At 39.1% G+C, this 23,451-nt stretch overlaps 1 protein-coding gene across 2 annotated transcripts in view; it reads left to right on the top strand.

The window, feature by feature from the left end:
* The first annotated feature begins 732 nt into the window (after positions 1-732).
* The window catches only part of rbfox1 (RNA binding fox-1 homolog 1), a 170,762-nt gene continuing 148,043 nt past the window's right edge, over positions 733-23,451 (top strand). For both annotated transcript variants that reach the window (XM_079835794.1, XM_079835798.1), the window contains exon 1: positions 733-1,709. In XM_079835794.1, the coding sequence (XP_079691920.1) occupies positions 1,692-1,709 (18 nt within the window). In that variant the 5' untranslated portion in view covers positions 733-1,691. The remainder of the gene's footprint in view (positions 1,710-23,451) is intronic.

Below are 23,451 nucleotides of genomic sequence, written 5' to 3'. Positions count from 1 at the left end.
ACACACACACACACACACACACACACACACACACACACACACACACACACACACACACACACACACACACACACACACACACACACACACACACACACACACTCACTCACTCACTCACTCACTCTCTCTCTCTTTGTGACAGTTGTACTTACTTTTTTATTGTTTTCCTTTTAAAGGGGAGTCAAATTGCTTCCTGAGGAGAATTTAATATTTAAATTTCCCTCAGAATTTAATTTCCCTCATAAATACACTGGCAAATCTCATTGCGTTTGTGACTCACATACATAAAACAAAAAAATGGACCTTGCTCAAATTTCCATTTTGTCCCCTCTTGGTTTGAAATCCATTTACAAAAAGGTTTTTGTTGTTGTTTTCTGTTACTCTTGAGTTTCTCTAATATCTGCGTTTGATTAAAAATCTCATCCCTCTTCTGAACAGTAGTAATGAGTTTTAGCCTCATATGTGCTTTTCTGAATAGTACGGCTGCGCTTTAGCTGGCTGCGTGTCTGGTCTCTCAGTAGCAGTAACGTGGTAGAGTCAGCAGATGGCTGTAGAAAAGTGCTGTAAGAAGGCAGCCTGTGCGTCAGAGCCAAAGCAACCCGAGCGGGAAGGCCTTGGCCCCAGCACTCGCTGCTTTTATCTCCAGCACATTCACTCCGGACGAGGAGGAGAAGAGGAGGAGGAGGAGGAGGAGAAGGAGGGGGGGCGGGGGGAGAAAGTGGTCCAGGCTGCAGAGTCAGGTGCAAGCTTCACATTTAGGAGAGGGCGGTGCTTTCTACCTCCTTTTCATCCCATTGTGCCGTTTTTTACCGTAGTTTACTTTGTATTTTTTTTCCTTTCACATCTGCCTTTTTATTTACCTGAATCTCACACAGCTGAGATTGCAGTATTTTTTTTGGAGGAAGTTGCAAGGTTTTTCTTTTCTTTTCTCGGTCAGTTGTCTTCTTACCATCCCTCAGGACAGAAGATGAGTCTTTTGATTTCCCAATGATCTCTTCCCCTGTGCATCAGCTTCCGGAAGACAGCGTCTGAGGATCTGAGCAGCATTTTGTTAGAGGGAAAAGTCCTTTTTGTCTATGGGGGGAAATCTGCTTCGGATCGTCCTATCAGCTGTGCGTTAACGTACACGTACCTATCTTGAGGAGCCTGTACTAGAGAATCCTACACCATCACCCCTCTCTCTCTCTCTCTCTCTCTCTCTCTCTCTCTCTCTCTCTCTCTCTCTCTCTCTCTCTCTCTCGCTCTCTCTCTCTCATTCTCTCGCTCTCTCTCTCACTTTCTCTGGCACTTTGAGTGCACAGTTGTACTGGACTTCCTTGGTGCACGGATCTTCTCATTAAATAGATACGTCAGGAATTGGTGCCTAAGCAGGGGTTGTCAGTGAAAGGGTGAAGAGAACCAAGTGGGGAAAGGCAAGAAAGAGCGGAAAAAAAGAAGAAGAAGAGAAGAGCAAGAACAAGACTGCTAGAAGCATCTCAAACCTTGTGAAGTAGCTGCTTCTTCCTCCAAGTGTCAGTTTTAATAAGCTCTATTATAGTGATATAATAAATTATACAAAAGAACTGTGAGCCTGAGAGAGTGGAAACAAGAAGGATTCGTCCGGGTTTCCGTTGCCGAGTTCGAGAAGTTAAAAGAAGATAAGTAAGGAAGCGCTTCCTCACTGCCGGAGAGCCCCTGACTCCTCGCTCAAGATGATGATGTATTTGTGGGTAGGTAACAACCATGCCGCGTTCGTTGGTGTTTGCAGGCTTCTGTGTGCATGTGTGCTGCGCACAAGTGCTGTGTGTGTCATTATTGATGTTTACGTGTTTTCTCATCTGTAGAGTCTGAGAGTCTGATCATTTTTGTAGCAATTGGTTGCAGCAGGATAGAAATACATTTGATCCTCTCCATATGCGATATGCTCTGCTGTGTTGTGTTTGTATACCGGTTAGCAATCAGTCATTTTAAAGTTTCATCTCTCTCTCATCTCGTCCTTGCCGAGAGACTACTCTTTCTTTGGAGTAGAGAGTGTCAGAGAAGCGGTGCGTGACACGTTGATTCATAACTGCAGGGTTAAAGCACAGGAAGTCATTTTAGAGAGCTGTAAGCGTGTGTGTCTTGGCCTGCTCATTATCTGTCTCTTCACCTGCCATTACCACTCAAAATCAGTCCTAGCTGAGGAAACTTCGCTGCACTTAATTGCCCATGGAATAAATTTAAAGCGCCCTGATGACTTCTTCGCTGTGATGGTTTATCAGGAAATTAATCTCATTTTAACAGATCTTAATCTGATGGGCAGTTCAAGTGAAAATAGAAATAAGGAACGAGTTGATCCTTTACATAACGTGTCAGCTGGAGGTGTTTTTTCTTCATGAAGAGTCATGTTTTATTTTGTATGCTGTTCAAGTTCACTAATTGATTTTTTTTTTTAATTCATAAAATAATGAAGGCAAGACAACAATAATAATGATAGTAATTTTAATAAATTTTCTTAAATTGTTTTAAGAAAATTGTTAAGCAAGCCGAATGAGTGCTTTTATTGAAGTATTCTTCTAATATGAATAATTCAAGTGGAAACATGCTCTTAAACTCTGTCAGTATAGTCAGAAGAGCTCAGAATCAAAGACTTGATAAACACACAAGACGATCTCCAGTTACTTAGTCATGCAGCTACGGCAAACTGAAATTCTATATTAAGGAAATGAATATTGAATGTTTAATTGGAACATGGTTGGTCTGGAAGGAATATACTTCGTAGGAAAGATTCAAGGAAGAAATTTCCCTGGAGATGCAGAAATTACTGTGCTGTATAAAAGTATACAGTTCTTGCTAAATATTTAATTTGCATCATTTAAGTTGGCTTGTGACAAGAAATTCACTTCTTTGCTGGTTCTTTTGAACAGTACTGACACTGCTGAAGTGTCCATCTCGTTTTTAACATTTTCTAAAATATTACTGAATAAATAAACACACACATTATTGCTTTGTTTAGCCCTAAATTAGTTTACATAATAAAGACAGAATGATGTCCAGAGGCCTAATATTGTAGAGACATGGATAATACCAGAGTGCATTCTGGGTTAAGTTAAATGTGACGTTTTTTCTTTTTAAGAGGCCTCCGGTAGCCATTTGACTATCCTGTTCAGGCTCTATATCCGACTCCTTCAGTATTAGGCTGTGAACTAGAATGAAGTGTGTGTGTTACTTTTTCAGCCACAGGGTTTTCATCTTAACGCAATTTAAAAGATCATCAGAGCATTGTGTCACATCCAGATGTCCAGATGTGGCGACAAAGCCTTAATTGCAAAATAGACCTAATGTCTTCAAACAAATGAATGAAATACAAATTTTAAAAAAGAAGTTTAAATCGGTATACTTTTAGGCGCTGCTGTCAATTGGAGCCCATCAGAATGAGGAATGAATCACTGAGGTAGTGAAAAGACTGATGCAAACAGCAGTGTCAGAGCTGCGGTGCTGTCCAGGCTGATGTTATTGCCTTTCTTACTATTTACCCCCCCCCCCCCCCCCCCCCCCCCTCCTGCTGCTGGAAAACTGCTGTGGAGGCACTTCTAGCCCCTTGTCAGAGTTGTCTTTCAATAGATGCTATGAAAGCAGTTTATTCAATTGATTGATAAAGGCTGCCCTCCATGCTAACCAATAGAGGAGCCACAGGGCCATGCGGTGTATAGGAGGCGCATATTAACTTTTGACACCAATATATAGGTAAACTCATCACTTGCAAAAGCAAGAATTTTGTGCTTGAAGTGCCACAATTTAAACTATAATGTACCGTAATTTGACAAGCATAATAAAAGAGCATTTAAGCTCTTTTCCATACAATATTTACTGACCAAAGTCGTTAAGACACAGAACCGCTATGACCAGAATCACTGATCAAAGTAGTCGTTTGAGTTTGTTCTTAGTTATAGTCCATTGGCGTTCTTATTATTATTCTTCCGTTTCTTCTTCCGCTTCGAGTCTTTGGCAGCCCATTGAACCGCTTGCGGGAAAGTTATGAAATGTGTCACACAGATAGAGGACCATCTGAACTGTCACCATAGAAAATTTGGAGTCTCTAACTCAATCCCTTTAGCGCCATCAAGGTGCAATCACATTTATGTTAAAAACTGTTGAACTGTAAGGGCTAGAAACAAAATTAGTTTGGCTCAAGACATTTCCGTCATGAAAAATCCTACTAGGCCGTAGCTCCAATTTTCACGAAAACTGAACCAGATCATCTTCAGGCTATGGCGACAATGGAATTCAAGTCATTTCATTCTCGAATAACGCACAAATTAATTAGACGAAGAGCACTCCAAAATGAACCTGAGGCTATATCTCCGCAACTCTTTAGCATATTCTGACCAAACTTGTGCTGCGTCCCAATTCGCCTACTTATACTACGACCTAAAAGTATGTACTCTTTTTGTCAAGAAAAAGTACATACTTTTGAGTGTGTATCAGAAGAGTATGCAAGTTTGGGACATACTATTTCGTCATCTATAACGGACTCTGTCGCGTAGTTACGTGCATCCCGTCACCGTTTAAACTGCCCTGTCAATCATCGTCACAGTTCAAATCCTCCACATTCAATTTAATTTCCTATGATCTGCCATTCGTGGGTCTTTAATGCAGAGACTCCCCTCATGTGTTTGCATTTTAAATATAATGATGCATTTAAAAGTTAATGGCCAAACGTATCATTACAAAAGTTTTCAATGCTGCTGCAGGTGAAATATAATGTGGATAATATTGAATAAATATCTTTTCGTCAGGTTAAATACTGATAATTGATCACTCAAACCCCTTTATCTAAACCTCTCTACTTAACCGTCGGACTCGCATAACCGTCATGTTTGTAGTTCTAATCGAATCCTCGTCCATCTCACAATGGGTTGTGGGCAATATCAGCCGTTAGAGTGTGCGTCGATCCGCACTTCGAACTTCTGAATGGTTTGGCCCAAAATCACAAAACTCTTTTGATTTGCTGCAGCATGCAGAGTTGAACTACACCCAATTTGCCCATATTGGCCATTTTGGGTGTCTGCCGTTTTGAATTTTGTCATAAAATGCTATGTTTTATGAACACCGGCGTATTGTTACAAAACTCATTGGGCCCTATTTTAACGATCTGAAACGCAAGTGTCAAAGCGCGAAGCGCAAGTAACTTTGTGGGCGGGTCTCGGCGCTGTTGCTATTTTCCCGGCGGGATAAATGGCTCTTGCGCCCGGCGCAAATCTAAAATGGGTTGGTCTGAAGTAGCTTCATTATTCATAGGTGTGGTTTGGGCGTAACGTGAATAAACCAATCCGAGCGTCATCCAACATTCCCTTTAAAAGCAGGTGCGCAAGTTCCATTATGGATTGCTATTATTATGGGGTATTTACCAGGCGCACGCCAGGAGCGGTTCACAGCCGAGGAGACTGATGTTCTTGTAAGAGCAGTGAAAGACAGAGAAGTGAAGTTGTAATGTTGTACATTATGGTAAAGGTGATTTCACAGTCTTTTTTTTTTTCAGTCTTTCAGTTTTTTCAGTTTTTCAGTCGATTTTTTTTCCTTGTTCTTGACGGACAAACCAATTTGTCAGATGTCCTTATATACATATATGTCTTGCCACTATTGGGCAAACAGGTCTTATCCTTATCCTGCCTTCACGTGCTATCGGAATTATCGTAAATACGAGTTTCCTAGGTAAAAATTGCACATGAACGCCCTCTGATGTCGTGTTTACCACTGGGACGTTCGGAAATAATTTTGATACCCCAATTCCCGAGATGGGCGTGTCATAAGCTTGGTGGCGGGGAGAATTAGACTGCTGTGGCAGGTGTGGTTTTATAGTTTTTTTTCCAAAACAGCTAGGTCGTCTTGTCTTGGCATTAATGTAGTGCATATTTACATGTAAGAGTATCAAATGAAGCGTATTGTATGTTTGGTACACAGCAAAAATAGCCTGCATTTGACTGAAATTACAGAATCAGCAGAAAGCGGACTATCTGGAATGTTTATATGGTTGTCGGTGGATGGCAGACTACATATGATGTTGGTTTTAATAGGATTTTCCCAATAAATAGGCAAGAATAACTTGGTGTCCACCATGATTCCTGTTCACTCCGACAACAAAGCACTTGAATGCAACAAGCTCGTAATCACGACTTCTAAAATGGGAATTAGGAAATTTCCGATAGCACGTGAAGGCAGCATTATTACAATTAGCCTGAATCATTTGTAAGATAGATTTATGCCTATTTTTTCACATCTTCGTGGCACACCACAATGATTTCTGTCATCTCATGTGTTAATATTTTTTTAGTGTAACAATTTATGATTTGCAAAAATAACTGTTGCATCTGTGTAGGTTACATGAGCAAAGTGTATTCGCGTTGTGCACGCTATACATTATGGTCAAGCATGCGCCCTTAAAATAGCATAATGAACAACGCGCAACGCGCCACTGACTTTAGACTAGGTTTTTTCTGGTCAGTGGCGCAATTGTTTAATGGAACAGCAAAATAGCACCAGGGATTGTTTGCGCCGGAACACGCCTCCTTTTTTGCGCTGAACCGCCCAGGTAGCGCAAGTTCATTCACTAGTTTAGCGACGTGCTTCTGTGGAGGGAAAAGCGCGCTTTGCGCGGGTGCAAAATAGGAATGACACATGCGTCGGTGTACAAAGTCAATTGCGCTGGGTGCAAGATAGGGCCCATTGTGTTTTTTGAAGGTACTCAAAAAGTTTTGGGCCAGCGCTACCTTGTGGTCAAAAGTTATAATGAAATTTCCAAAAATGCGAATAACTTTTGATTTAATTAGCCTATTGTAAGGAAAGTATTAGATTAATAGATTCCTTGGGTCATGCCGAGAACATAGATATCAATTTTGCCATAGTCGGCTAAGTATTTCTTTAAAACCAACTTTTTCTAACTCCTCCTAGACTGTTTGCCTGATTTTCACAAAAATTTAATTGTATCATCTTCAGACCATGCCGGCAAAATGTATGGATTTCGTGTCAATAGACAAAACCGTTTTTGTATACTAGATCAACAAAGTTGCCAAAACGGCTCTGAGGCTGTATCTCTGCAATGCTTTGGCATTAGCTGTTTCTTTCCATAATTTCTTTGTTTTTATGCCATTTTGCATGTTGAAAGAATATGTATAAACATCCTTTTGATGTGCATTTTGTCCCTTTGTTCAGGGCATCCATGTGTAAAACAGTGTGTATGTACATTGTAGTTTATACATGGCCTGTGTCGTAAGATGTATGTAGGGTAACATATAAATGAGAATTAAAAACATTCAATGTATTCACAGTGGATATAATTGACATTAATGCAAGAAAATTCTGCACACACCATATGGTATTTATACACCTTCTAATTCCCTCTTTCTCCCTGACAGTAATGATGGGACCTGGGTGAGAACGCTCCACTGTCAGTTGCTATCAAATATGTTCTTATTTAATTAGCTGTCTTGCAGTAGAGCGCAGCTTATATATCATAATTCTTATCTAATATACTCAATCCTGTCTTATTTTATTTCATTGACTGTGCTGAAGTGCTTAACATGTCTCTGGTTTCAGAGGGCCTGGGCAAGTTGCTCTGAAACCAGGAGCGATTGAATAGCATTAATGCTAATGCCACAGCCGTTGAGGCATTGCTGCAAAGATTTAAAAATTGCCCTTCTGATAGAGTTTTACAATGTATGACAAATCAATGCATAGCATTTTCATAATGAATGGCTTTGGCATTTGGAATGCCAGTCCCCGAGCTGGCTTGGTTGCTGACCTGTGACAAGAAGTGGTGTTATATTTCATTATATTCTACTGAGTTATACTCACTAGCCCCTGTCGTGTGAGAGAGGGGCAGGCGCTCCCTGACTGATTCCGCCAGTATCCCAGCATGCATGTCTGTCTGTCCGTCCGTCCGTCCGTCTATCCATCCATCCATCGCTTTTCTGCATCCTGTTTGTTACCTCAATTCAATTTAAAAAACCAGAGTGATACCAAACTGTCTCTTTTAAATTTACAGTACTCACACTTGCATTTTAGCGAGTTTGGTTAACTCGTGCAGTTGTGAACCAAACCGCCCCTGTGGTTACACAGAACAAAAGAGAAGCCTTACTTCAATTTTCCATTTCTACGGAAGCCTGTGCTGCAAGCTGTTGTATGAACAGGACAATTCGAGAGTCACGCCTGTTAGTAAACATGGTTGTCAATCCCAAACTCAATCTCTTTCCAAACTCATCCTGCGCTCAAGGATATTGCCTCTGAGCTTTACGCACCATTGTTTGGTATTAGATTACAAGCGCACGAGGACAGATTCAAATGACCTGCCATGTCATTACCTGTTCATTCACGAATACTGAAAGCACTGTTGTGTTGGTCATTATCTGCTGTCATGAAATGACAGTTTGTGGCTTTTTTCATTGGTCTGTTATGATGATTGATGGAGACAGGTGGCTGTTCTTTACAGATGGCAACATATCAAAGTGGCATCATTGTAATGACAGAGCAGCCTATGACAGATATCAAACCAGTGCTCGGATGCTTTTATGTTACACTGCTCAAAATTCAGAAGTTTTTTATTCCCTATTGGTCATTGAAACCTTTCATTTGATTCCACCGTGCCTGTTTTTTTTTTTCCCCCAGGTTGTGATGTGCCCATGACAGTTTTAATCTGATTTATAAAATGCAATATATTAATATATATAAAAACCTCACTGGGATGAAACCGTAAATGCAAAGAAAGAATAAGAGGAATTTCAAACATGACTTTGTCCGGATCAATGACATTTAGAGAGATTGTCTGTTTTGTTATAGATATACTGAAATCATTACCCTTCTAATGAAATTTCCTGCCAGAGAAAACAAAAACGTAGAAGCACTACAAGCTCTTTCATAAACAGCCTTTATTACATAAGTATATTCATCACCATAAAAGCATCAGGCCCATACACATATGGTCTAGAGCTTTGCAGTAGTGAAGATTTTTATTGGGGGCTATAAAATACAATACACCAGCAGCACATACCACAGAGAGGAAGAAAATCACTTTAGCTCCTTACACTTTTTCGCGCTCTCGGATAAAACGGTCAGGCCAGGAAAACACCTTTGTGATAACAATTGCAGCCAGGCAGCCTAATGCACTTTGAAGCCCTAGTAAAGGCCCGGATGAAACTGGAGATTATTGCCATTTTGAGAGAGATCAATGAAGCTTTGCTAATAATTCACTGTAGGAGAACCTCTGGGGATGTGGTATTTATCTACAAATATCAGCTCTGGCCAGACCAATTGCAGTGTTCTCGCCTCTGGTGCCCACACTAGTTCAGTTGACCTAGTTGATATTGAATGTTTCCTCCTGACTAGGAGGGAAAAAATGGAAAGGAGAGAGCGAAAGGGTGAAGGGAAGAAAAAAAAAACAAGATTTTGCTAATGACGTTATGTGTTTGAACAAACGGGGACATGGTGCAGCCCACTTGATGTTAAAGGGTTAGTTCAGCCAAAAATGAGAATTCTGTCATCGTTTATTCACCCTCATGTTGTTCCCTGGCTGTTCTTTTGTGTATAATGAAAGTGAACGAGGGCTGGGGTTGTCAAGCTCCAAGATAAATAAATAAAAAAGCACTATTTTCTAGATCTTCAAAAGTCCAATGATAGCTTTGTGTGAGGAACACACTCAAATTGAAGTTATTCACTGAAAATTTTAACATCGAAAACGTTCAGTCACAGGCGATCCACAATACCATCCAGAAGGGAGCGCGCGGTAATGCAATGCTGTTTAATAACCGGCACAACAGGAAAAAGAGACTATTCACCAACCCAAAACAAATTCAGATGGCATGCAAGATAAAGAGTATTTTAAGTTGTTTCCGCTCTTATAATGAGATAATAAGACATCATCCAGATATGCTAATTCGAAGGCAGAAAAAGACTACAGGAGTGCTAAAACTAATCTCTGCGCACGTTTTAATTTTCATTATGCTATGTATTTTGTGATTTTATAACACAAGAGAGGCTTTTGTTGCTGATTGTGACTGAGAAATAACTAAAAAATATGACTTATGCAATAATGCATATTGTTTGCTGCGTATTGCTTAATAAAAGGGGGCTGTCCTGTACCAACTACCTCAGGGGAACTAAATGCTGCTAGGTAGAACAAACTAATTTGCACTACTGTCTGTTTAAAATAAATGGAAAAGAAACCTAGCATTGGGGATTTGTTGCTTTTTCCTGTTGTACCGAACTCGTATCGAATCACCAAAACCAAGGTCCGTACCGAACTGTGACTTCTGTGTACCGTTACACCCCTATTACTTAATGATCTGGTCGCAACTGTAAACTTCTCACTGTAGCATAAGACTATAAGTGAATAATGAATAATAATAACTCATTTCATGATACATTTTTTTAAGCACACACAGTTGACTTGAATTACTGAAAAGAGATGCCAGAAAAGTCTGTAATATCTATTTTGTTTAAGTTGGTAAAACCTTACAATAGGTGTTAGTTATTGCATTAACTAACAATGAGCAATACATTTGGATTGATTCACCTTTGTTAATGTTTGTTAGGAAAATATAATTGTTCATAGTGACTAGAAGTGAATAATATTATACCTTATAAGTATTTTTCATTGTTAGTTCATGTCAACTAATGTAGTTAACTAATGATAACAAATGGAAGCATATTGTAAAATGTTACCAAGGATAGCATTTTCTTGCAACTAATTTACTAGATTGATTTTAATTTGATAAATACATTTTAACCTCAGCAATCATTTTATATTTCACCATGGCTCAATACTAATGTATCTCATGGGTTTGTGTTGTAATGGGGTGCTTCTGTAACGACAGGGAGCAACACGGTTAGTAAAGAGACAATTAAGGCAACAACTTGGAAAAAATGAGTGTGTGTCTTTCATGATTTTTTCCCTCGTCTTGGAGCGTACACTTTGTAGTCGTTAATTTAATTGCTGATATTCCCTGAATCCCTGAAGAATATAAAGGATTAATCATCCAGTTCATTTCGACGAGAGATATGGCCTTAAGTGAATTGCAGTTTTACCAATTTAACCCTGTCTGCCCCTGAATGTGACAAGATTAACATTTTCAATTAGCAATACGTAATTGCGGTGCACGCTCAGCGGCCTGCCTACATCCTCAAAGGTGGAAGGGCCATTTCAAAGGGCCACGCATTTGGATCTAAAGCACCCGTCTCTTTAAACGCACCCTCGACGCTCTGTCATCAGCGATGGATGGGAGTTATGAGTTGCGTCTGTGTATTTTTGCAGGCACGGATTCCTGCATCTTTGCAGGAGAACAAATATGCAGGTTTGAGGATTAAAAAAAAGACAAGAAAAACAAACCGGGCATAAGCATCAGTGTGAGTGTTGTAAAAATTATGGTTTCTCCTTTCTTTCTCAGGGGCGTCTGTGTTGATAAGGCAGAGCAGGATCAGCAGTCTCTCCCCTGTCTGGTTTTTAATGTCTGTGAAGAAACAGATATTGATTTAATCAGACCAGACTGTTGCGGCAGAAAGGTATGTGCTGCAGGAAAAATGCCTTGTGCGTTGAGGTAATAAATACTGCAGATGGACTCGTGCGAGCCGTTAAGCAGAGCCTTTTGTGGGCCCCATTGACTGAAGGCCACTGTGAATGAAGAGGCAGGAGAAGACGGAGAGTTTGTATTTTAGAGATAGGTGACTGATTTCACACTCGGAGATTTCTGCTGTGTCCTGCACATGCTAGGATCTCGCCAGATAGCGGGCCAGTCGCATATCAGCCTTTCCCTTCAAGGTGCTTACTATCGCATCGACTTGATAATAGAAATGCAGCCTTTTCAAGCTGACACTGTATTCATGGTTCCCCGTCAGTGGGGCATTACATACCTGTGCAGACAGATGCATTCTGGGTATGTTTGAGATACTGTTAAAATTTCAAAAACAGTGAATTAGCATTTGTTTGCAGCCACAGGGACCAATGAGTTTGTTTGCATTCAAAATGTGACCCTGAATGTGTTTAGGCATAGTTCATCAACTATTAAAGCAAAACCTGATCGCCACATGTAGATTCAGTCAATGTTTTGATATTGAAAAGCCAGTGCTCTGAACGGCCTGGAGAGAGGTTTCTGTTAGCAGCGCTTCTGTTTAAGTAGCGCATGTTCCTACAAAGTACGGCTGTTGGAGGAAAACGTCAAAGTGGTCTGTTCAGGGATCAGGTGTCACGTGAATTGCACACGGCAGGACATGATGTCTTCTCAATATCAAATAGCAACCAAATATTAACTCGAGAACTGCATTTTTAGAACACTGTATCATGTGCGAGATGCTGCAAAAGACGCGATTACAATGGAAAAAAATGTCTGTCTAGCACGTTTACATAGAAAATGTTTTTTGTGTATTGTGAAATACACAATTAAAAGTGTATTTTAATTACTACTACTACTAAAAATAATTGTTATTATCATCATCATTATTGTAATTATATTAATCTAATAATTGAAGTAATTGAATTTTTGCATCCATATGCAATAAATAGAATGATAATAAAATGAATGATCATGAATCACTCTATAATCGCTGCAATAATATATTTTTCTTTCATTCGCGGCAGCTCAGGTGAAGTTTATGACTGCATGAGTGTTAGAGGAGGTTGACAGCATAAAGGCTCCTCTTAATACTAAACTGACCAATCAGAATCAATATTCAAATGCTGACGTTGTTTGCTTCAGTCCAAAATGTTTATGTATTGTTAGAGGTAACCATTCAAGCCAATCAGCTTTCAGCATCACTATATTACGTAATCAAGTCCGCAGGTTAATACAAAAACATTTAAAATGTAATACAATTTTGAACTCAGAAAAAGTGAGACTGAATGACAGGGCCATATATAATTGGATGGAGTTTTCCCTTCACATAGGTGAGTAGATGTTGGCACTCCATTCATGTATAAATGTTTATGATGGTCAAAGTTTGTATACGACTCAGTTGTCCGTTCCAGATCAGCCTCTCCAAATTCTTTCTTCTTGGGCTGGGTAAAATATTGAATATTGAATGATTAAAACCCGATATACTTTTTCAAAATACCAAAGTTAATCTTAATGCCTGTTTTCAGTAGTTGCATGAAAATGTATTTGTATAGCTTTGTCCATCTTGAAGATAGTTTGGTTGTGATATAGTTTGGTTGCTGTTGTTGTTTCAGTGCCACAGAAAAAAAAGCTTTACATGAGTTGTTCATGTGAATTCCCAGTGTATATTGTTGCAATCAATAGCAAGAAACGTCTCTCTGTTGAGTTGTCTTCATTGACTGCGTGCAAAAACAAACGTAGCGTGTCTAGTGTAATCTGATTCCCAAAAGCAAATGACTCAATTGTCAGTTTTATTGAATCAAAATATATCGGAAACCGAGGGTATTGCAATTCATAAACAAATGACTCTTGTGAGCTGAATCTTTTTCCGAATCAAAACATACATGCAGCGGTTTAGCTCATTTGCTGAAGAAATGGACTCATATAATTTGGTGCTTTTTTAATGAACAGTGAAAACTTAAACATAAATAAATGACTATTATGAGCCGGTTCTTTTTTCTTTTCTTCTTTTTTTTCTGTTAATTACAAACGCGTAAACAGTGTAGATCAATTCCTGAAACAAGGAAATCTTATGAGTAAGTTCTTTTAATAATAAAAAAACCCTGATTTGAAACAGTCTGAAACATAAATAGCATTATCAAATAGAGAATATATTTCATATGCAAGTAAAATTAGACATAACTATAATATACTCGGGTGATGTTTTGTGCCGTTTGCGTCATTGTGAGCTAATAAACGGCGTCTTATAAATTGAAGTCTTAAGGCCTGTTCACACCGGGACGATTTTCGCACGCGTTTATCGCCGACGTTTAACGCCTCGGGACTAAACAATGGGCGCCAATGTGAGTGTTCACACCGACGGGCAAAACGCCAGGCGTAAAAGCGTCATTTTTAAAAAACGCCTCGGGTTCGTTTTTTTATTTTGACGCGGCGCGTAAAAAACTGTCCGACCAATGAGATCAGCTCTTTTGTTCACGTGCCTGGAGCTGCTGAAGTGACAGTAAAACACGACTTGGTGGCGCTCAAGCACAAAACGGTCTTGCCGAGCACACATTGATACGACGAAGAAGTAGTAAGTAGACAAAGAAGAAGATGAACTGCTAATGCTGCTTGCCAGTTAGCAAAAAGTGTGTGTATGGTTTTGTCCATATACATAATATGTCTGTGGTTTTGGCAAGCACGTAAATACTGTCTCTCTTCTCCTTCTGTGTGACAAGCGAGTGTCAGAGGCTTAAAGTGCCGCAGCACCATCTTGTGTACCGGGAGCGCATCGACTGAATGTGCACGTTCACTCGGCGCAGCGCCAGTGAAAATCGCTTGGGTGTGAACACTCAAGACGCGCCGAAAAACGGCACGAAAAATGCTGGCGATAAGCGCGCGCGATATTCGTCCCGGTGTGTACAGGCCTTTAAGGCCTGTTCACACCGGGACGATTTTCGCACGCGTTTATCGCCGACGTTTAACGCCTCGGGACTAAACAATGGGCGCCAATGTGAGTGTTCACACAGACGCGCAAAACGCCAGGCGTAAAAGCGTCATTTTTAAAAAAACGCCTCGGGTTCGTTTTTTTATTTTGACGCGGCGCGTAAAAAACTGTCCGACCAATGAGATCGGCGCTTTTGTTCACGTGCCTGGAGCTGCTGAAGTGACAGTAAAACACGACTTGGTGGCGCTCGAGCACAAAACGGTCTTGCCGAGCACACATTGATACGACGAAGAAGTAGTAAGTAGACAAAGAAGAAGATGAACTGTTAATGCTGCTTGCCAGTTAGCAAAAAGTGTGTGAATGGTTTTGTCCATATACATAATATGTCTATGGTTTTGGCAAGCACGTAAATACTGTCTCTCTTCTCCTTCTGTGTGACAAGCGAGTGTCAGAGGCTTAAAGTGCCGCAGCACCACCTTGTGTACCGGGAGCGCATCGACTGAATGTGCATGTTCACTCGGCGCAGCGCCAGTAAAAATCGCTTGGGTGTGAACACTCAAGACGCGCCGAAAAACGGCACGAAAAACGCTGGCGATAAGCGCGTGCGATATTCGTCCCGGTGTGTACAGGCCTTTATTGTCTTGTTCTCTCAAAGTTTCTTACTCTTTTATGTACGTTTCTTTGTGAGTTTTTCTTGGCTGATGTCACTGTTCTTTGGCTTGCTAGTGGAGGAAGGCACTAAAGTTTCTAAAGCTGCTTGGAATGTATTGGAGTTGAATCGAATCCAACTAAATTGAATCTATTCATGTGTTCAAAAGCCACACATATAGATTGCAATTCAACACATTGTGTTTTTGCTTAGAAAACTAACCTGAGCCACATTTTCCTTCAGACTGGACACTAATATCAAACCTTTTTGTAAATCCAAGCTACCATTTATCCTCATTATTCCTGTTATCTAATTCAGACCTGACCACGTTGCAGAGCAAGGATTTGTCCAGCTGTAACAGAATAACATGAAACCAGGCATATCCTAAAAGGGCTGAGACAAGAAAAGAAGCTTCTAGGTGGTTCAGATTGGCTTGCCTTTCATGTGGTTCCAAATTGGAGTCAGTGTAGGCAGGGAGGGGCGAGAGGGAGCTCACGGTCCTCATTAGGCCCCTCTCTCTCCTCAGGTTGACCAGTCTGCAGGCCTGTAATGAGCTGGACATTATGCACAGCAGAGGGGGGAAAGCAGGTGAGCCGCTTGTGTGTCAGAGGAACATCACATTCAAATGCTTCATAATGAGAGCCAAATCCTGGCCCACGATGGCCTATTTGACAGCACAATATCTGTGAATGATGCCTTAATTATATGAATTGACTCATCTTAGTGTTTGTGTCGAGGTTCAAGAGACTCTGTTTTGCACGGCCCCATCCCCCCTCCCTGTCAACCTGACGTAATTTGCAAGTCACATCGTCCGCCATCGCCGTTTACGCAACTGTTGGACTGCCCTGCTCTGTTTGTCAGTGAGATGTCGAGTCGTCAGTTATTAAGTGGCTACAGGTGTCCGTTTAGATGACAGTGAGAGTTACTGCTCCAGTTGATCTAAATCTTAAAAGGTCCGTTTACACGACACCATTTTCAACAGAAAATGCGTTTTATGCATTCTTTTGAAACACAAACTTTTGAAAACGGGTTTCAAAGTGCACGTTTTTGGAAAGGATACCGTTATCGGGAGCGTAGTGTTTCTTTTACAAAGTGACTTTGCCAACTACTGGCTTGGATAATACTTTTTTTTTTTGTTTTTTTTCATGTTTTTTCCGTATTTAGTACCTGTTTTGTGTAAACGTGCCCTTAGAAATGTGGTTTTCACTGTGGCTGTGTCTGAAATCACATACTCTCTGAGTAGGTACTTCTTTTGCATAAGTATTTAAATTGCGACCAATAAAAAGTTTGTTCTATGTAGTATGAATGTAATTTGTCATGTTGTCATGTGACCTACCAGCGTCAGTTGATTCGCTTCACTGCTATTCAAAATAAATCCTCTCCTGTGGCCTCATCGGATAGTAAAATGTATATTGGATGTGCACTTCAGAATCTCACCGGAAGTAGGTAATTCAAGCACTTTTTGTCTTTTGTTTATGAATATGTGAATTCAGACGTACTCCTCGTCTCACTGTTTTTCACCTACTATATAGTAGGGAAGAATGCATATTTGCATGCAGTCTTTGTTTTAAAAAGTGATGGGCACATTTTCAGGTTGTGATGTCATGATTTGGTTCATGAATAATATATATATTTTTTAAATAATAAAAAATTAAAAAAAATATATTTGATATACTTCTTTCAAAATTTGTTATATAAAAACACTATATAAAGTTTATTCCATTTTTTTGTGCACATCCTAATTTCTACAGTATTGTACAGTATTGTATTTTTACAGTACTGTAGAAAATAATTTCTACAGTATACTTTGAACAATTTTCAATGTAAAATAAGTTTGGAATTTATAGGAAAAAGTCGTTCTTGCTGGCTAATTCAAATGCTCAAATGAACTTTTGAAATATTTACTTTGATGTTTTGCCACTGTTGGTTCTGGGATTTTGCAGGTCGGTGGAATGAACATTTGACTGTAGAGTATGTTTACACGACAACAATGTATTTAAACATAAGCGATCACCATTCACACAAAAATGCGGTATTATTCATGCCAGGACAGTAGTTGGTGATGTTACTTAATAAAGAGAAAACCCACACCTATAGGCTGAACACAGTAATACGCATCTGCATGACGCATGACGCCACCATTTTCACAAATTCATGTTTTTGTAGTTTACACGAGATGTTAAATTTGTCATTTTTAAAACTTTGAAACTTGTTTTCAGGGCTCCTAAATGCTGTTGTCATGTAAATGAAAACACATAAAAAGTTTTCTGTTTTTAGCTGAAAACTGTGTCCTTATGTCCCTTGTGTGCCCCTTATTGTTGCCTGTTTGTTCAGAAATATTTTTAGTTTTATAATGAGAAGTTCAAGGCTCTAGTCCACCCTATTATAAGTATTTATTTGGAAAAAAAAACCTACATTTTATAAAGGCCCGTTCACTCTAAGAGTGACAACTATAGCGATAATGATAAAGATAGTTCTAAAAATCGCTCTAAATTTAAAAGAGTCCACATCACATCTATAACGATAACGGCACAGAGAAACAATATCATTGGAATCACTATCAGAACGATTTTATCCAGCTGATGAATAATAAAATCAATGACAGCCAATCAGAATCTATCCTGCTTTGAAGCGCTTTTACTCGTTCGCCGTAAATCGATGCATACGGCAATCCGCCGGAAGTTAGTTATTTTAGTCTATAAAGTTTTAAATATGGGTATTTTTCTTACACAAACGCGCCACTTCACTTCAGAAGGCCTTTATTAACCCCTCGGAGCAGTGTGGAGCAGTTATATGATGGATAGATGCACTTTTATGGACTTAATAAACGAGACAATTCACTGCCATTATAATGCTTGGATTAGCCAGGCCTTTTTAAATATAACTTCGATGTTATTTGTGTGAAAATAGAATGTCATATACACCTAGGATGACTTGAGGGTGAGTAAATTATGGGCTAATTTAAATTTATGGGTGAATTAACCCTGTAGATGTCTGTTGCTATTTTACCCAGCGCCATGACTGTATGACTTTCTTTCTTCCTTGGAACACTAAAGAAGTGAACTAAAAATGATGACATCCACCCTAGCTCTTCTTGTTCATGAATGATGCAGCAGAGTCTGATTTTGAGAACAAATCATCCAGAGAGTTTTTGTGAACCGAATCAACTGTTCATTGAAAAGATCGCACAAAAGAATGTTTTGTTCTACTCTCATAAAAACATCAAGGGCAGATGTCAAGATTTTTTAATTTGAATTTCAGTCTCTCCCAAAGCTGAATAATATAGCACGAATTGTATAGATCACTTTTATGATATTTTTATGGGGCTTTTTCAATATTTTCTTCTTCTTTTTTAAATCACCTTTTGGTTTCCACAGAAGAAAGTCAGGAAAGTGAGATTTTTTGGGTTGTTTTAAGTTGGATCATAGCTGTTTTATCCACATATTGATACCCCTCACCATGTCCCCTAGAGAAGAATTTAGTTAGTGGTCAATCAGGTAATAGCCAAGAGGTTTTTAGCGAGAACATAATGAGCCAAGTACACCGTGGATTATAGTATGGATTACAGTCTAGTTTCATTCAACCGTAATAGAGCATTTCACAATGGCCGCTGAGCCGTGTAGAAATGCTGATTGATTCTGATTGATGAGAACTTGTGTCTCAGGGACTGTGTGAATCCGAAAGTGTGTTGTGGCTGCATTAGCCTTTGCAGATACACTAATCATACACAATTAATAAATCCTTGCTAGTTCAGTTAGTAATTAGAGAAGGGAGGCTACGAAGCACTCGTAGCCGTGAGGTAATTAACGGGCAGGAATCTTAATGAAGAAAAGGTATTCTGAGAAATACACAAGCGCTCACAGGTTAATTGTGCAGTTTAGTTATTAATACAACTCGATGACAGTAAGCAAAAAACAAAGACAAACAAAATGACCTCATTCGGAGGAAAAAAAAGCCTCGCTTATAGTGAAAACTTCTGCTCTGCTCCATTGCTGCAAATTTGCTTCAATATTAGCTAAATTCTGCTGACAGCATGCAAGCTGTGAGGGAGGCTTAAAGTTTCCAGACACTCCGGCTGTGGCACACACACATTCGCAACACAGAGGGCGTCAGCTCTCTCTCTCCACAGCATCCCGCATGCTTAGCGCCTCACACACACACACGCCATTTGCTAGGAAACCTTTGAAACAATAGGGAACATCATTAGCTCACTGGAAAGCCCGGCACAGATTGAATAGGCGAGGAGAAAGGGTGTTGTGTCAAATAGTCCAAATGGAAAAGGCGATGCCCACGGGGAGTGTTGCTCCACCTCTCAGTCTATTGACGTGCAGAGAAAAGGGATGGCACTGGGGAACAACAGAGAATAGCTCGTATCTCAGCGCAGACCTCTTCTAGGAGCCTGTTACATTACCAGTTCATTTATCTTAACAAAACGCTATTCAAATGACTCCGCCTGATGGATTTGCCAGACTGAATTTTCTCCATAATGTCGTATACTCTTTTGAACTATTTTTTTCTGCCCCTAATTGCACCATTAGTGCATGACAAAAACTTCAAATCAAACATTGCGGACATCTGTCAGTAACCTTATTATTTAGTGGACATAAGGAGCCCTTCACACTTTTTAGAAATGTATTTATTATTATTGATTTTTTTTCTCTCTCTTGGCCAATGTTTTCTTGATTTAAGTATAAATCTAACAAAATATAGCGAGGCTTATGTTTGAAACAAGAAAAAAGCCTAGGAATTTGCCAGTGGGGTGTTGAAAATGAACAGACACTACTGTAGAAAATGTTATGGTCTGTTTGATTTGCTCGCAGAGGCTGCATTTATCGGATCAAAAATACTGTAAAACAGTTTTATAGAAACAGTTTTTCTTTTTTTAATTTATCCCTGTAATGGCAAAGCTGAATTTTCCACATTACTCCCGTCTTTAGTGTCACAACGTCCTTCAGAAATCATTGTAATATGATGATTTGCTGCTCAAGAAACATTGATTATTATTATCACAATTAAAAACCATTATGTTGCTTAATATTTTTGTGGAAAACGTTTTGTTCATACGTTTTATCACTCTCACTGGGGCGGTACCTTTTCAAAGGGTATACTTTTGTTCCTTTTAGATACTAATATGTACACTTTTTTTACATTTAAAGGTACCAGTATGCACCATTTAGGTACAAAAGTGTACCTTTTGAAAAGGTACAACCCCAGTGACAGCTTTTGTACCTTTTTTTTATTAGAGTGATGAATAGAATGTTCAAAAAAACTATATTTATTGTAACTTTTTGTAACAAATTCGTTTTTACTCTCTCTTTTAATTATTTAACGCATCCTTGCCGAGTAAAAGTATTCATTTAATTATATCAATTATTTTATTGTCTCTGAAAACACCTTTTTCCCCTACTAAGCGAGATGCAAGATTTTGTACTTTTTTAACTGATTGTTACTGTAGACAAATCTACTGAAGTTTCTGGAATTTAAACAGTATTTTGCCAAATTAGACAAATTATTAATTTGTACAAACACACACAGTGGTCTAGGATTTGTAGAACTTTGTGAATGTAATAATTGTTAGTACAGTATAGCACAAGGACGTCTTATAATTGTCAAGACTCGGTTTGGATCCTAAACAAACCGCTGGTCCATCTCATTGATTGGCGTATTCTTAGTTTTGAGTGTTTCCTGCCACGTCTGAAGCTAATGATCTTCGGTTGCATCCACCTGCTGCTAGCAGTGGCATATGGGTGTAGCGTGCAGAGCAGAAGAGCAGGTGAGGCATGCGCAGAGATCCGCCGCATCCCTGCATTGTTATAGTGGGACCTAAAGAAACAGAATAACAAATTCATGCTGCATGTCGAGCTGTAAATAATTTAGTAGGAAGCTGTCCACTGCTTCGGCTTGTTCGGTTTGCTGACAGCCATGTTTAATAATACTCTTTATTTACTGACCCCAGAACTTATAAAGAAGCGCTTCAGCGAGGACCCAGACTTTAAAGGGATTTGAAGAATAAAAAGTTCTCTATTGTGCAGAGCTGTTTGTGTATTCAGTGACTAAAAAGCAAATGTTCTGTACCTTAGTCTTCGGGACTGTTGGGTTTTTTGACGGTTTGCCACTCTTTGATCACTCAAAGTTCCAGTACGCGGAGTTCACAGTGAAAAGCAGGACTGTAATGGGCTCTTCCATGTGACATTTTGTGGGCATGTGTTGGGACCTCTGAATTTTTAAAGACAGATTTGTGCACTATGAAAAAAGATGCGGCATGAAGACATAGTGTGACTATGAATATATTTTCCCTAAGAAATGGACGTGGGTATTAATCAGAATTATGGGAACAGTTGATAGGCATGGAATATAACTTTGATCCATAAAGATGAGGTGACATTTTTACTCACACCCATCTTATAATTTATTAAAGAAATGTTAAATTTGACATAATCGAGTCCATTATATGAATAACACTAAATAAGTTATTATATCAGTATCTAATGCCTAACCTTATATCATTTTCATTGCCACACATATTGCATGAATTATTTCTCAAAGGACAAAATATTCCTTTGGAGTCCGAGTGAATCCTTGGGATTAAATTTTGAATATTTCCATTCCTATTCCTCTCTGTAGCTGCCTGAGAACAAGGTCATTGCGCAATTTTGCAAGGTCTTTCATCCAAATTGAGTGAACCTTTAAGCTAACCTTGTAAACAGAAGTTGAAAAATAAATAACTCAACAAAATGTAAGCCGCACAGTTTTGAATGCTCAAAACTGATTTCTGTCAGCAATAAATAGTGCATTTGGAAGCTTCCGTGAACTGATTTTAAGCAAAAATGGCAGATAAAGGCAGTTGGTGACCATGACAGTCACATATAGAGCCACAATAACCTTTATACATTTACCTTTGAACACTTTACAGGATTTAAATAGTTTTGGTCTGGATGCAAACATTGTGTAAAAAACATTAATGTTACACGTTATTTGATGCATATAGCTACTCTTAATTAGATTTCTGCCATTATAAAACACATTAGTCATTAAAATAGCATTTTTCCCCCCATTTATGTAAATGCTAGCAGGTGTATGTGGACGCAATTACGATAAGAGCATAAGAATGATTCTGAAGGATCATGTGACACTAAAGTAATGATGCTGAAAATCCAGCTTTTCCATCACAGGAATAAATTACATTTTAAAATATATTAGAATAGAAAACCGTTACTTTAAATTGTAATAATATTTAACACTTTTACTGTTTTTACTGTATTTTAAATCAAATAAATGCAGCATTGGTGAGCACAAGAGACTTGTTTCAAAAACATTTAAAAAATGTTAACGTTTCCAAACTTTTGAACGCTACCATAAGCATTAAAAGTCTTTATATGTGTTAGTATGTGACGTTTGTCTTAACATTAATGTTCAGCTTCAGCTTCATTGTGGAACTGAGACAGTAGGTGCAGACCAAGAGAAAGGAAGCGAGAGTTTGACGTGACAACGTCTTTTAATTGTACTATGAATTGCAGCAGTCTTCTTTTAAGCTACAGGTCACCACGTGCACCACCGATCTTGTCAGACACAGAGACTCATTTCCATTAAGCGCGGCCTGCACACAAGACTGTGGTGAACAAAGGTTTAAATCCATTTAACTTCTCAGCTCTATTTTAGAAACAGCAATTCCAGCTCTGTCACGAGCCCAGTGGAATGACAGAAAACACTGCCTATCTGAATTAAAGATAATGAAAGATCATTCGGCAGCTACAAGCAATAGCGTGTGATGATCTCCCACATTCTGTCTGCCTTCTTTTTTTTTTACTAAGAGAGAGAACATTGTCGTTCGTAATTCCTCTGTGTAGAATTGAACAATTAATGAGTAATGGTGGAGAGAGGGGGGTCTCAATTGAAATATTCTTTCCTGAGACCCATTTTCTGCTACCCATGGGTATTTATTTCTAAAGTTTGTGTTTAATCACACAATCTCGACCATGATGGTTGTGACAGGTAATTTCCGTAATGTCGCTGACAGAGATGGATTACATTGGAGCCCTATTTGATCCCATGCTTTTGTGTGCCAGTGATAAGACCAGGTAAGGGTTATCTTAGTATGAATGCTGGCACAATATAGCTACCTAATAAGTCCCAGGGTAATACAGTGTGAACGTTGAGGGAGTCTTTGTACACGACACAAGAGGAGTAGCCTCAAAGAAAGGAAGACAGACAGAATGAACGGGCCACATTTATTGGTGGGAACAGATTCAGAAAAATGTGTGGTCAGTATTTTTTCATTGCCATTTTTTTTGTCAGTAGTCATTTTTGGTTGATTGGCC

The sequence above is a fragment of the Gobio gobio genome (genome assembly GCF_949357685.1).
Source record: "Gobio gobio genome assembly, chromosome: 1".
NCBI lineage: Eukaryota > Metazoa > Chordata > Actinopteri > Cypriniformes > Gobionidae > Gobio > Gobio gobio.
The sequence above is the reverse complement of the archived record's forward strand: the minus strand, read 5'-3'. Positions and strand labels throughout refer to the sequence as shown.